This window comes from Microtus oregoni, unplaced genomic scaffold (assembly GCF_018167655.1).
Source record: "Microtus oregoni isolate MIOR12 unplaced genomic scaffold, Mior012 000032F_ref0000030, whole genome shotgun sequence".
Classification (NCBI taxonomy): domain Eukaryota; kingdom Metazoa; phylum Chordata; class Mammalia; order Rodentia; family Cricetidae; genus Microtus; species Microtus oregoni.
Genome location: NW_024543091.1, coordinates 25,221,368 through 25,236,330, shown reverse-complemented (window position 1 = coordinate 25,236,330; position 14,963 = coordinate 25,221,368). Strand labels below are relative to the sequence as shown.

At 48.4% G+C, this 14,963-nt stretch overlaps 1 protein-coding gene across 3 annotated transcripts in view; it reads right to left on the bottom strand.

Moving 5' to 3' along the window:
* Positions 1-14,963, bottom strand: part of Paqr5 (progestin and adipoQ receptor family member 5) — a 75,532-nt gene that overhangs the window by 27,142 nt on the left and 33,427 nt on the right. For all 3 annotated transcript variants that reach the window (XM_041679327.1, XM_041679328.1, XM_041679329.1), the window contains one exon: positions 11,457-11,604. In XM_041679327.1, the coding sequence (XP_041535261.1) occupies positions 11,457-11,604 (148 nt within the window). The remainder of the gene's footprint in view (positions 1-11,456; positions 11,605-14,963) is intronic.

The following is a 14,963-nucleotide window of genomic DNA, read 5'->3' as shown; positions in this document are numbered from 1 at the left end:
AACTGTGAACTTCTGATCCTCCTGCCTTCACCTCCAGTGTTTTGAGATTATGGCACACACCACCACACCCTGCTTATGGAGTTCTGGAGATAAAACCTAGCACTTCTAGCAGACTAGGCAAGCGCTCTCCCGCCTGAGCCGCATCCCAGTGTGGTGAGTCCACAAGTATCATACAGTAAATGGACAGCTGACAGACCTATTGAACTATCCACGGTAAGTGTATGCATACACTCCACCTGGAGAATCCGTTTGCAGAGCTGCGGGGGGCATCTGTCCTTGGATAAGTCACTGCCAATTTTATAAAAGTCTTGTGAAATCATGGCATTTCTATCTCCCATATATCCCAGCAGTTTCTAAACCTGACTGTTCCTGTAGGGCGACTGGATGCCTCCCCCACACTGTGAAGCCTTGGTGTGAAAAGGATTCAGCCAAGTCCTTAATCTCAGAGGCAAAATCTATACAAAAATAGTCCCCCACAAAGTTTCTTTATTGACAGTCGTCACTGATAAGAAAGGACCTCACACAGGAGACTCAGGAAGGTGTGATCTACTGGTCTTCTGCTCTGACTTTACAGACTACTAATATTCTGTATTACCCTTTACGTTGGTAATCAACTAACAGACGATCATAGCCCAGGAAATAAACTGTTTATACAGGAAAAAGGCCTGAGTTGCTAAAACTAGCTTCAGAGAGAAAAAATTATCACCGGGGCACCCTGCTGGGGTCAAAAGCAAAGTTTCCAAAAGAGATTCCCTTTAACTCAACCAGCTAGATGCTAATGCAAATCAAGCCTGCAGGTTAGTGTAACCACCAAGGCTGTGTGTCCAGCCGCAGGGGACAGAGCCACGCCCCCTCTGAGACATAAGGTGCCACCTTGCCAGATCCACCGGTTTCTTGTGACTCTGAAATGCGTGCTTGATACTATTGCCACCACCTATGGGATTGTTAACTTGTCTGTCGGCCTATATAAACTGACAGTTTTGTAGAGATCACCCCTTTCTCTTACCCTTCCTTCTTTTGGACCCTCATGTCCAATGCCTTCCTTGCCCTTAGCCTTGTGCTTTGCCTTCGCCCTTGTGCCTTATGCCCCAGGCTTCTTCTTTTCCCTTATGCTCCTCTTACAAAGAAACATCCAAGAAAAAACATGCCTAACTCAGATCCCATTTCCAAACCAGTCTTCGCTTGTCGTAGAAGTCCTATTCTGAACCCCGAGGGAGTGCTGAGGCTGGTACTCAGTAACCTCCATATCCCGGCCCTTGCTCCAGTTTGGACTCACCCTTCTGCTGATGCACCTGGCTTACAGTAAACTGATGTGGGAGTCCCCTCTGTATGCTGTGAATACTATTGGTGAATAAAGAAACTGCCTTGGCCTGTTGATAGGGCAGAGCTTAGGTAGGCGTGGAAAACTAACTGAATGATGGGAGAAAGGAGGCAGAGCTTAGGTAGGCAGGGAAAACTAACTGAATGATGGGAGAAAGGAGGCGGAGCCAGAGAGACGCCATGGAGTCACCGTCAGAGCCAGACACCAGACGGAACTTTACCCGGCAAGCCACAGTCATGTGGTGATACACAGATTAATGGAGATGGGTTAAATTAATAATTAATATGTATGAGTTAGCCAAAAAGAAGCTAGCGCTAATGGGCCAAGCAGCGATTTAAATAATATGGTTTCTATGTGATTATTTCGGGGCTGAGCAGCTGAGAACCAACAAATGGCCCTCCTTCCTTCAACAGTGAGGAGACTCCTCTAATAGGCACGAGAATCTTGACCTGCACTTGGCACAGGGGCTTTGGACAAGGAAGCACACGCACCTTCTGCCTTCGATGCATGTGGAATAGGGCTGTCTCTAATTTATGGCGTTCCAGAGGTCTTCCCTCAGAAAATGTGACTCCCAGGCTACTCTTGCAGAGGATCCGGGTTTAGTTCCCAGCACCCACGTGCCAACTCACAACAATCTGTTAACTCCAGTTCTAGGGGACATAGCACCCTCTTCTGGGCTCTTTGGGTACTGCACACACTGATGCATATACATATATGCAAGGAAAATGTTCATACACAGAAAATAAAGAAATCTTTTAAAAGTGTTGAAGTGGGCTAAAGTGTCGGATGCTTATTAAAATGCAAAGTCTCCAGAAAGAAACCTATATAATTAATTATTCACTCCTTTATGTGAGTTAGCTAAGTAGATCCTTGCTTTAAATCATTGCATAACACACAGCAGGGAAGACTTTATTCAGGACCACAGTGATAGCTGCAACATAGGCAAATGGAGTCTATAACCAAGGAGCAGATTGAGGGCTAGTAGTTGGGAAACCCCTAAGAGATAAGATGAGCCGGGCTAAACCAACCTGACAAGATTCTTGCTGAAAACAGCCAGAGTGGCTGACTTTAACTGGGAGAGTCGAAGAGAAAAGAATCTGCTCTAAGAGCAAGGGTGGTTGGATGTCAAGGAGCAGGGCTTCTGGCTAGTGAAAGACATCCCTCACAAACTGCCTAGGCGACTCAGCATGCCACCAACAACCGCTCTCCCCTTTGTGGGTCCCAGCATTCTGGCCAGTACAGGTGAAAACAGTCAAAGGCCTGGAGGGGAAGAGCAGGGATACTGTCCCTGTTGACCACAGTGGAAGATCTGGTCCCAGGGCTGGGGATGGAGCTCAGCTGGTAAAGAGCTTGCTTGGCAAGCATGAAGGCCTGGGTTTGCTCCTCAGTATAGCTTAAACCAGGCAAAGTGGTGCCTTCCTAGAATCCCTGAACTCGGGAGGTGGCAGCAGGGGGATCAGGTGTTTAAAAGCCATCCTTGGCTACAGATGGCATTCAAGGTCAGGCTGCGCTACATGTTTCTGTCTAAAAAGAGGAGGAAGAGGAGGAGGAAGAAGAAGACTTGGTCCCAAATCTGAGGGTGGAAGAAGAGGTCTTTGCCAAAGCCAGGCCTGGGCACTGACTAGAGCCTCCCTCCACATGCCCTTCTAGTTTGACCTTTACATGTATGAGAAGCCTGTGTGACATGGGCAGGATTTTAAGGCGCTCCTGAGAAGCCATGCCAGGTGGGGGTGGGGCAGACAATGACAGTAGCAACTCTCTGTGACTCAGGAAAGAGTGAGTTTCACTTGAAATAGCACACGGATCCATCCCTCCCATCCCAAGACCCATCCCTGCCCTTCCCAACGTGAACCTCTGTTTGCGGGACCAAATTGCTAGCACTCAGGTGCGCTCCTGCTCCCAGCAGCTCTGAGCACAAGAAGGAAGCAAGTTCCTTCCTGGCTGATGCCACCCCGGCCCCAGCAAAGCCCTCCACACGGAGCTGATCTTTGCAGAACACAGGCTGCATACATCAAAATGGCAAAGAGAACATTTGAAAACAATTTTGTATTCCAAGCTCAGTTTGATCCCCAACGGCAAGTTACAATCATCGCCTCACTACTCTGAAGCCTGGCTTTATCTCCAGCGACCCCCTCCCTGGGAGTAAGGAGGCACCTGCTTGTTTGCACAGCAGCACCGATTTGTAGGGCTCCATTTCGAATCTGTAGGGTGGCAGATGGGGCAATTCGGAGTGAAATGAAACCAAGGCGCGTGCAGTCTATTAGGGATGAGAACCTCCCGGCTCTCGGGGCGGAAGGGTGCATCAGCCAGTTGGCTCTCCTAGTGCTTGTCACAGGCTCGGCGACAGAAGACTCCCTGACTTACTGAGAGCCCAGTGTACCGGCCAGCTGAAGCCTGAAATTCCATCCTTTGGTTTTTCTAGCGATTGAGCTGCAAATCACCTGAGGGGAAATAAGTGGGGGTCTTGGGCTGTGGTAAATAAGGTTTTGCTGGTGAGAAAAGGGAAGAGGGAAGAGGGGCTGCCGAAGGAAAGGCAGAGGCTTTCTGGCACGTGCTCTTCACTTCCTGTCTCAATGTCACAGAATCTTCACAACCACCTTGCCGAGTCTTTTATTGTCCTCATGACAGACAAAAGGGGAAGGCCATCCACTCATGCTCCCAGTGGCTACAGGAGTCAGGTTGAAATCCACATACAAGCCTCAGTCTCCCTTCCGGCCATGAGGGCATTCTCTCCCGTACTGCTAAGCAGGGCACTGTTGGGAGGTGCAGCTCTCAACCTGCTCCCTGGGGAATGATTTTGGACAATCCTGTCCTACACGCTGAGCTTCAGTCTCTTCTTTAAGTGTCATTAAGGACAGAATTAGGCCTTCCCTCAAAAGTATATGCTAAAATACTACTACCCCAAACACACTGTATTTGAAGATGGTCTAGAATTCCCCATGTACCCACGGATGACCTTGAACTTCTGATCCTCCTGCCTCCACCTCTGAAGTGCTAGATTACAGGTGTGTAGCACCATTCTCTGCTAGAGATCAAACCCAAGGCTTCATACATTCTAGGCAAGTCTTCTATCTGAGCTACACCCCCAGCCCTGACAAGAGAGTCTCCCATGAGGACAGTACTTACAATAAAGCTAGAATGGGCTGTTCTCGAATCTGGCTGGTGACTCTAGGAAGATTAGATTTGGATTGATACAGAGGTTTCAGAGGTGTGTGTGTGTGTGTGTGTGTGCAAAGTGAGGACCCTATGGTGAAGCAACAGGAGGGAAGCCATTTGTGAGCCAGGGAGGGAGGCCCCAGAGGAAAAGCCCCGAGCACATTTTGATCTTGGTCTTCCAGAGCTGAGAGGAAACAGCCAGTGGGATTTAGTCCTCAGCTTCTTCCAAGGCTGCTCAGCATTGGCCATAAGCCCACTTCCTGGCTTCTTGGCAGGTCACCCGAGGGTCTCACTGCACTTGGGTGCTGCTATTAGGATCTTCACTTATTTATTTATGCATTTATTTGTTATCTGGAAAGTTTCGTGCACCCCAGGCTAAACTCACATTCATCATATAGTTGAAAGTGGCCTCGAGCTCCTGATTCTCCTGGTTCTGCCTCAGAAGAGCTGGAATGACAAGGCCCCCCAGCAGGCCAAGAGGAGAGTCTGCTTTCTAACAAGTTTTTGGCAGATGCTGATACTGCCGTACAGTCCGGCTCCTGCCCCCTCCCAGCCCAGAATCCAGTTCATCTCAGAAGAGGACATCCCCTTTAAGAGCAACAAGATGAGAACAAAGGTAGGCTGTTATGGTTTGAGTCTAAAATACAGCCACAAGATCGTGTACTGGGGGCCTGGCTGCTACTGATGGCACCGTTGGGAAGGGACTGGGTCCTAAGGGCTCTGACCTAGACCGTGGGTGCCTACCCTGGTGGATGCAGGCTGTGAGCATTCTGAGAGAGGCTGAAAAGCAGGAGGCAGGGCAGGACTAGAGGAAGTTGATCAGTGGAGGTGTGTTGTGGAACCTCTATCTCGTTTTGGTCCCTTCCTATATACTTGGCTAGAGGAAGTCGATCAGTGGAGGTGTGTTGTGGGACCTCTATCTTGGTTCCTTCCTGTATCCTGGTCTCTGCTTCCTGGCCACAGTGTTGTAAGGGAGCTGCTGTACCTCACCCTGCTGGGATGCACTGAAACCTCTGAAACCCTTTCCAGAGTTTAATCCTTCCTCCTTTTAAGTTCGCATCAGGCAAGGCAAAAAGAACACTACCTAATGCACAGGGACACGAAATGGCAGTGCGGGAAACGGCGAGCCCAGGGGATGTCTGGTGAGAAGTGTGCAGGCAGAAAGGCGGCCAGAGAAAGGCAAGGGTTCTGGATTTCAGGGTGGAGAGGGTGGGTCAGGAGCCGAGGAGTGGGCACTTCTGGAAGCTGTTCTCGCTGGCTGCTGAGTTGTCCTCCACTGGGATTCTAGCCCTCCAATCCGTGCCACGTGTACAGTCCACAGGACTGTAAGATGACATAGCTCGTTTGTTGTTGTTTTGTTTCTTCAGTGCTGGGGTAAAGCCTGGGGTCCCATGGGTGCTGGGCTAGACCCCTGGGCCTCTTTTACTTAAGCCACCAAATTTTTGAAGAAGCCACCAAATTTTTGAAGAATGTGTTATGGAAGTAGCAGGAAACCAAGAACGTTCAGACTCTGACAGAAATCGCAAAGTGTGCCCCAGGCCAGGCAGAGTGCATGTTTTGAATTGTTTGCTTGGAGTCAGAACTTTTTTTCCCCCAGATTTATTTATTTTTATTTTATACATGTGGATGTTTTGCTCACATGTAATGGCTGTGCACTGAGTGCATGCAATGCCTGTGGAGGCCACAAGAGGGCACTGGATCCTTTGGAACTGGAGTTACAGCCGGTTGCTAGGTAACATGGACTGGGAACCGAAGCTGAGTCCTCTGAAAGAGCAGCCACTAAACCATCTCTCCAGCCCCCCGAAAGCTCTCTTTGGAACAGTTCAGAGGTGTTTATCTCATTCTTTGAATGATCCCCAGGATGAGATGACTCAGGAAACACATAGCCAATTTAACCTTAAACTCTCATTTCACCCAGTGAGAAGGTTAGGAGAAGAGAACATGTGGATTTCATTTAGATAAGATACACAATGCCTAGAAGAAATCAATAAAATCAGAGATCTCCAATTCGATCTGAGGTGGGAGATTATAGTAATTATGGGTTTGAGTTCTCTTCTGGCATTTGTTACAGGATATTGTTAGCCAACGCTTAAAAAATTATCTAGGTGGAACTAAGAGCCTATCTCAACCCCCTTTCCGAGTTGGGTTGAACTATTTCACTTATAAAAGTTGCCATGGTCATGGTGTCTATTCACAGCAATGAAAACCCTAACTCAGACAAACTCCCAAGAATTCAGACCCCTCTGGTAGTCTGTATGTGGGGTTTTGGTCAAAATCTACACTGTCTCTGAGAACCAAGATATCTCCAGTGGATAAGTCATGCAGCTACAAACGGAAAGAGAGCAAGGTTTTGCAGTTCCCAAAGGCAAGCACAAAGCCTCCCTCAAGGCTCTCCACCTTATCGCAAGCATGCACACTCAGGAACAGCGGCAGTTCTGCAAGAGCAGAGCCAGAAATGGAGGCATGAGGGTTGAATAGATGGCTCAGCGGTTCAGGGTACGGGCTGCTCTGCCGGCTGACCTAGGTTCAGTTCCCAACCTGGTGGCTCACAACCATCCTTTACTCCAGTTCCAAGAGATCGAATGCCCTCTGCTGGCCTCCGTGGGCACTGCATGTGGCCAAACACCCACAAAATAAAAATGCATAAAACCTCAAAAATAATAGATTTAAAAAGAGGATAGGAGGGATGGAGTCCCAGCTAGGTGTGGTGGAGCACAATTGCAGTTCCAGCACTCGAGCAGCAGCAGGAGGATCACCTTAAGTTTGAGGCTGATCTGATTTATGTAGAAAGTTCCAAGCCGGTCAGGACTGCACAGTGAGACCCTGTCCCAAAAAGCAAAAGAGGGAAGAAGAAAAAAAAAAAACGAAGAGAGAGAAGGTGAAATGAAGAAGAGGAGAAGGAGGAGGAAGAAATAGTTTGAAGAAGACACTGAAACATAAAAGAACTGGGCTCAGTGAAACAAATATAAAGAGGGAACATTTAAAAAGGGCCTAGAGTAACTTCTAGAAACAAATGATCAAACAAAAGTGATATTGAAAAATATATGAAAAGGACAGGCTGAAGACTAGGCCTGGCAGAGGAAGAATTTAGCAACTGAAAGAAGAGCAAAGGAGGTTTTCAGAACAGTCCAGAAAGACTGTTATGAAAAAGCGAAACAGAGACCTGGCTATTTCTCCAAAGAATGAGAGAGATTTTAATGTGGCACTCGTAGTCACGACTTATGCATGTGCAGAGCTGTTCAAAGTTAAAAAGCTTCAGGCCCAAGAAGTCAGGGATGGCAGGATAGTCAGCATCCACCAGCCAACCCAAGTGCTTCCCCACTTCCTAGACTTGCTTGAAGCTTGGTCAGAGTCTGGTGATGTTTCCAGGCAGAGCTACCTCTAGGCCAGGACAGTTCAAAGCAGCACAATGCCTTGAAATTACAGTGCATTTTTCTTCACATTTAAAATGTTTATTTATTTACTGTGTGTGTGTGTGTGTGTGTGTGTGTGTGTGAGAGAGAGAGAGAGAGAGAGAGAGAGAGAGAGAGAGAGAGAGAGAGAAGAGAGTACTTGAATAGAGGTCATAGGACAAGTAGGAGGAATTGTGGTCGCCTTCCACCATTTGCATCCTGGGGACCGAACTCAGGTTGTCAGGCTTGGCTGTAGGCGCCTTTACCTGCAAAGCCAACCATGCAATCCTGAGAGGAATTTTACACACTCAGAACTTGGCCAGCTCACGTCTTTTGGGGAAACTGTTTTGGGTCAAAGGGCACAATCTTGCCTTCATTATGTTCCCTTCTCAGGGTCAGGCCATCCCCATCTACCAAGAATTCAAAGTCCTGACCTACTTTCTTTATCCGGGACAGTTGTGAACGATGAAGCTCATGGTGGAGCCCTTGTGTGATGGGCATGTGATGGCCTTGTGTGATGGGGAGACCCTCTGATGCCATGGCTCCTCCCCCATCCTGCCGTCCTCACCCTAGCTAACATCCTGCATGCCAATTTCTGTCTCAAATTTGTTTCTGGGAAACTCAACTGAAGACGCTATCCTCTCTCTTCCCCTCTGTGGTGACCTTGGAAGCCACCTGTTCCAGATGGCCCGCTAGGAGATGGCAGATCTTCCATCTGCTTGCCTTTGCCACCTCCCAACGACTATGTAATGTGAAATGCAAGAAATCTTTGACACCTCAAGTCACCGAGGTGTCTGGAGGAACTTGTTTGCGACAAGGTCTCGTGTAGCCCAGCTGACCTCAAATTCACTATGTAGCCATGAAGTTCTGATCCTCCTGCCTCCACCTCGTGAATGCTAAGATGATAGCTTGTGGTACTGGGTCTTGAACCTGGGATTTGGTGGCGTGCTCGATAAGTAATCTATCAGTTGAGCCGCCTTCCCGGCCAATCCTGGGTGACTTTTAGCCTGTTTGCTTACTCCTTGTGCCTCGTACAGATGTCCATGATAAAGCAGTTGAAGCGATCTCTAAGGCAGCAGATAGGGAAACTGGTCTATCAGTAGAGGGGGAAACAGAATGAGAAGACAGCGAAGAAACTCAGAATGTGACACTTTCTCCCAAACAACCGGAGTGGGAGGTAGAAGCAGAGAAGGCAGAGTCACACGAGACAGTTGAAACACGCAAACCCATCTCTAGCTATCACTCTGAACATTAACAGAGCCAACGGCGCAGGAAAAGACATGTGCTGCCAAGCTAAAGGTCCACCGCGAGCTGTTTACACAAGGCGCGGCTAAAATGTAACAACAGGAAGGGTTGAAAGGCAAAGGAAGAAAAGAGATGACTCAAGCAAACGGTAATAAAAGCGGAGAAGCTGGATTACAGCCCCAGCTGGGCCCTGAGACACAGAGCCCCGTGAAGAAGGCACAGCAAAGTCATCCTTACCCTCGCGCACGGGGAGCTACAGGAGGCTCAGAACTACCTAGGAGGAGTTAAAATTTCATTGCATTTATTTGTTTAGTGTGTGTATGTGTTCACGTATGCATGTATGAGTACATATGTGTGCTCGTGTGTGTGAAAGCCGGAGGATAATCTCCAGGGTGGTTCTTCCTCAGGTGCCGTCCATATTGGTTTTTTAAGAGTCACTCACTGGCCTGGGACTTGCAGACTAGGCTAAGTGGGCTGACCGTGAGCCCCAGGGATCCGTGCCTGTCTCTGCCTCCCCAGCGCTGGGGTTACAAGCACTCACCAGCTTTTTCACATGGGTTCTGGTTTTAAACTCAAGTCCTCAGGCTTTTGTAACAAGCACCTTACCACCCGCTATTCTCCCAGTCCCTGAAACTCATCTTAACTGTCTCTCTCCTGATCCCCTCCTCCCCTAGGCAAGCGACACATCTGTCTCTCCTCTGAGCTGCTTTACAAAGTACTCGTGAGAGTTTTGAGAGCCCCCTGAGCTCCGGAGGAGCCCAATAAGGACAGAGCTTGACCTGCAAGTCTTCTCCGAGTTCTGTAGAGAAACATCCTGCACACAGGAAGAAGTGAATAAAAATGTCACGAATGAATAAATCCAAGACTTACCCTGTGTTCCCACTGGCCACAGTCACTGATGTGTGAGCAGGAAAGAGAACAGGCAGCCCTGTGAGACCAGAGGCAGGGCCCTGCTGAAGGACCTCCTCTAGAGTGGCCAGCTTTCCTCATCTTGTCCCACAGCTCCTCTGCTCTGCAAATGACTCTGCCCAGCGCCATCTCCCTGCACCAGCTAGCTCTACACCTACAGACAGGAGCCTGTCAGGTATCTCTGCTCATGGTCCTGCTGGTGATGTTGAGCTTGGTTAGGTATTACAAGATCAGTGTAAGTAGTCAGCTGAGCCCAAAGAGCTCTCATTTCCATGTGAAATGTCCTACAACAAACGTTGATTCTTATCCAGTCCTGCAGGAAGGAAACTGGACCCAGAGACAGGTACAGTCTTGTGCTTTCTCTACAAGGCAAGATGGAGGCACACCAGTTTGACATAGCATATAACCAAAATCTTAGGGCTTATGGAAGCAGGGTGTTTGGGCATGCCATGTGTGCTGGAATGGCTCTCTAGTCCCAGGAATCCACAAAAAGGAGACAAGAAAAGCTACTAAGCAAGTCCTTCTGTGTTGCAGGATACTAGATCACACAGCGTGAAGATGTGACACTCTTTTACCTCACCTGCCTATGACACTTTCTGATTGGTTAAATAGAGATCTGAATGGCCAATAGCTTGGTAGGAGAGGACAGACAGGACTTCTGGGCAGAGACAGGAACTCTGGGAAGAATCTGAGAGGTGGGGGATTCACGAGCCAGACACAGAAGTCAGACTACTGTACTGAGGGAATGTAACGAGCCACGTGGCAGATGTAGATTAATATAAATGGGTTAATTTAAGTTTTACAAGCTAGTTAGGGATGCAGTTAAGCTAAGGCCAAGCTTTCATAACTAGTAAGAACTCTCCGTATCATTCTTTGGGAGCTGGCAGTCCAAAGAAAGACCTGTAACACTCCCCATTGCCCAACCCCATACCTGGCCTAGCCTTCCTGTGAGAGTGGAGGCTGGAGCTCGGAACACTGGTGGAGTCTATAATCCCTACCCAGGGAAGGCCAAGGTAGGGGGATTGTGAGTTTGAGGCTAGATTGTCTCAAATAAAACAGAGGTGTGGGTCTTAAGGGAGAGAGAGAACACTGTGCAGGGCCATGCTGAGGTGACTGTTCCCTAGCCTGCTCTGAAGCACCACCGTAGGCCCTAACCAACCTCCCCACCAGCAGCTGCTCCTACTTCCTCTGACTAGACCAAATCTAAGGTCTCTCTAAGGACTTTGCTTCTGGATGAAACACAGATGTTGCATTGAAGGACTACCCTTAGCCAGCCTGGCGCACGGGTGTGGCGAGGGGTCCTGATTTCTGCAGGAGATTCAGAGGGCAGCCTAAAAGAGAAGGGGCCTGCAAAAAGCATCTTGAACTCCCCTATTGCAGAGGCTGGTCGCCTGCAGACTCTGGAACCCAGCTGTGGAACGGAAAGCACATACCTGAGGCACCTGGTCTACACGGAACAGCCTAGGGAGCTTCCAACTCAGCATCTTGACACCAGGCCGGGCAAGGCAGTTGGGGTCTCTCCGGCCTCCCAGCAGGTCCCACTCAGAACTGTTGCATACCAGGGATATCTGGGTGACTTCCCTGAAAGAGGATAGCAAGAGAAAATCAGATCAGACTCCACCTAACTCCAGCTGGATCAGCCATCTGGTGGCTCAACTATTGGACATTTGCTTTAGAATGATAGCAAAAAGCCAAGATGCCCATGGCTGAGGAATGGAGCTCTGTTGGCAGAGTGCTTTGCCTGGCACACACGAGGCCCTGGGTTCAGTCCGCAGCACTGCAGAAGACAGGCATGCCTGTGCATGCTGGTGAATGCCATCAAGCCTGTCCCTGAGGAGGGGCAGGCAGAGTGGGGGATCAGGAGGCCAAGGGCATCCTCATCTCCTGGCGAACCTGGGCTACTTGAGACCCTGTCACAAAACAAAAGCAAAAACTTCTTATAAGCAGCGATCCAGACTGCTTCATCCCTCACCAGGAGAATGCTAACAGATTTAAGCAATTAGATCCTCCAATGGCTGATTACTGCAATACGCAAGTTTTGACCTTCATAATCTGTATGCTAGAATTTAATCCCTTGTGTGTTATGAAGCAAGGCCTTTGAAAGGTAATGAGGTCATGAAGGTCCCACTCTTTTGAATGGGATTAGTACTTTTATCATAAAAGAGGCCTAAGGGAGATTTCTTGACACTGGGCCCTGGGAGGACACAAGGAGAAGGAGCCATCCATGAAGAAGAAAGGGGTCTTGGGATGCTGCCATCCTGATATTGGACTTCTGGGCCTCCAGAACTGGAAACAATAAATTTTTCATTGTTTATAAACTACCCAATCTAAGGTATTTTGCTATAGCAGAATGAACTGAGGCAGTAGAAAATCAGAGGGAGAAAAAAAGAAAGAAATTTTAGAAAAGAAAAACCTGTCGGGTAGTAAAGGACCTGAGGCTACCCGCTCCCCTCTGAGGAGTGAGCAGAATGATTTTCCCAGAGTTGCTGAGCTAGGAAAAGCTGAGGCTTTCCTAGGTAGGCAGAGGAATCTCAAGCCTGTGCCATCCTAGATGATATGAAGAAACCATGGGGGGGGGGGGGTTCAGCTATGGGCCTCCAAGCCTGAAAACCCCAGGACCCCCACGGGAGGAAACAAAACAGACAATCTCTAGGCTGTCCTCTGCTCTTCTACTGCGGCACCCACACACACTTGGAAAAGCACACATAGACACAATATAATAAAAACGTTAAAAAGAGGGCAGGAACTACGCTCCAGCTCAAAGACGAGTCGGCTCGTCCAGAGAGAACACTGACCATAGCGCTCTTAAAGACGAACCGGCGCGTCCAGAAAGCGCACTGACCACAGGGCTCTCAAGGATGAATCGGCTTGTCCAGAGAGTACCGACCACGGTGCTCTCAAAGACGAATCAGCTCATCCAGAGTACCGACCACAGGGTTCTCAAGGATGAATCGGCTCGTCCAGAAGGCACTGACCACAGTGCTCTCACATGAAAGAACCAGGCCAGGCAAAAATCCAAGGAGCTTCTTGGAGACAGAGCAACTTGCAGTAAACAATAGTTGATCAAAGACAGGATTACGACTGTTTAGTAACTGTAAATAATATGAACTACAGACATCTAAAGTTCTCAGACCCACAAAGCAAAAATGCTGCTTTAACATGGGAAGAGCAAAGCAAGGGACCAACACAGTGTGGATCTTCTCTCGCTATCATCCCTGGACCAAGGCCTGCTGCCTCCTTCGAGCCCCCTTCATGTCCCCGTCAACAGAGGGGAGTCTTTCTCTGAGGGGCCAGGGACCTTTCCTAACCTCCCTGAACCACCAGTCACACCCCTCCTGGGACCTCTGTGGCTGGCTGGACACTCTCACAGACACAGACACAGAAATGAAAGGAAGGCAACCGGGGAAGACACGCAGCAACCTCTGGCTTCCACATGCACATACATGAACACATATACCACACACAAACAGCAGAATTGGCTTCAATGAAAGGGAATTGCATCCTGGCACAAAGCACCAAGACTGAGTTTCTCCTGAGCACTGGGAGATAATGGGAAACAATGTTTGGGATGTGTGCTAAGCCTGGGCAGCAAGTAGCGAGCCACTCTTGCCAACTCAGCAAGCCGAGGCAAATTCGCAGATAAGACAAAACTTGACTGACCTGTTTCAAAAGTGCAAGGCTTCTGCTGTTAGAGTCTCACAGCATTCAAAGCGATGAGGCCTTTCCCATGGTTAGCTGTCAGCCAACACCTAAAACACCCATCATTTTGTCAATAATTGCCGGAGACCAGTGGTGGATGATGGGGAGTTGTGGCACACTGCCGATCTTAAGCCTTTCAAACATCACTGAGCCTGGAACGAACTCTTTCATCCTTTTAGTCCTGTTTGGAAACCATCTCTTCGTCCCGAAGACACCAGAAGAATCAGACTGCAGGCTTCAGGATCACCAACATTGCGGCTTGGGTTGCTATGTCTTTATGGAGAGGTCTAGAGACAAGTTTGAACCGAACCACAGGGCTTTTGCTCTACTTTTAATTCTCTTGCTGTGGCAAAGCACTGATTTTTTTTTTTTTAAGGCAACTTAGGGGACAAAGGGCTTATTCTAGCTAAAATGGGCAGGCTATAGTCTTATCACTGCAGGGAAGTCACCGTGGCAGGAGTTTGAGAGAGCTGGTCACATGACACCCGCAGTCAGCAGAAATGAAATAGGCCCACTTGATCGCCGTGAGCTCACTCTCTTCATTCTCATGCAATTTAGGAAACCCCTGTCTAGGGAATGATGTCACCCACGGTGCCTTAATTTTCTTACATCAATTAATTTAAGATAATCTTGCACAAACATGCTCAAAGGCCAGCCCAGTGTTGACAATCCCTCATTAGGACTCTCAAGTTGTGTCAAGTGCACAATTAAGTTAACCATCATGGTTTTTAAGATGAAATCCAAACCCATCAGGAAGATGCAGCTTAATAGTGCCTCATAGAAGACTTCATCTTACAGAACTTTCTATGTCTTTTAATAACAAAAGGGCTAGAGATGTTTCTCGGTTGGCACAGTCTTTGCTTAGCGTACATAAAGCTCTGGGTTTGATCTTGAACACAACATAAACCAAATATAGTGGGTTCACACTGTAACCCCAGCTCTCGGAGGGAGAGGCAGGTGACTCTCTGAGTTTGAGGCCAGCCTGGTCTACAAAGTGAGTTCCAGGACAGCCAGGGCTGCACAGAGAAATCCTGCCTTGAAAAATAAAACAAAGAAACAAAAAGGTTCAAAGTCATTCTTGGCTACACAGAGAGTTCCAGGGCAGCCTGGAATATATGAGATACCACCTCAAAAAAGGAAGGACTTGCTGGGGTTATTCTGGAATAGCCATTAAAAGTCATGAGAATAAAACCATAAGCAGGAGGTTTCATATTAGGACTCAAATTCAAGGGCATCCAAAA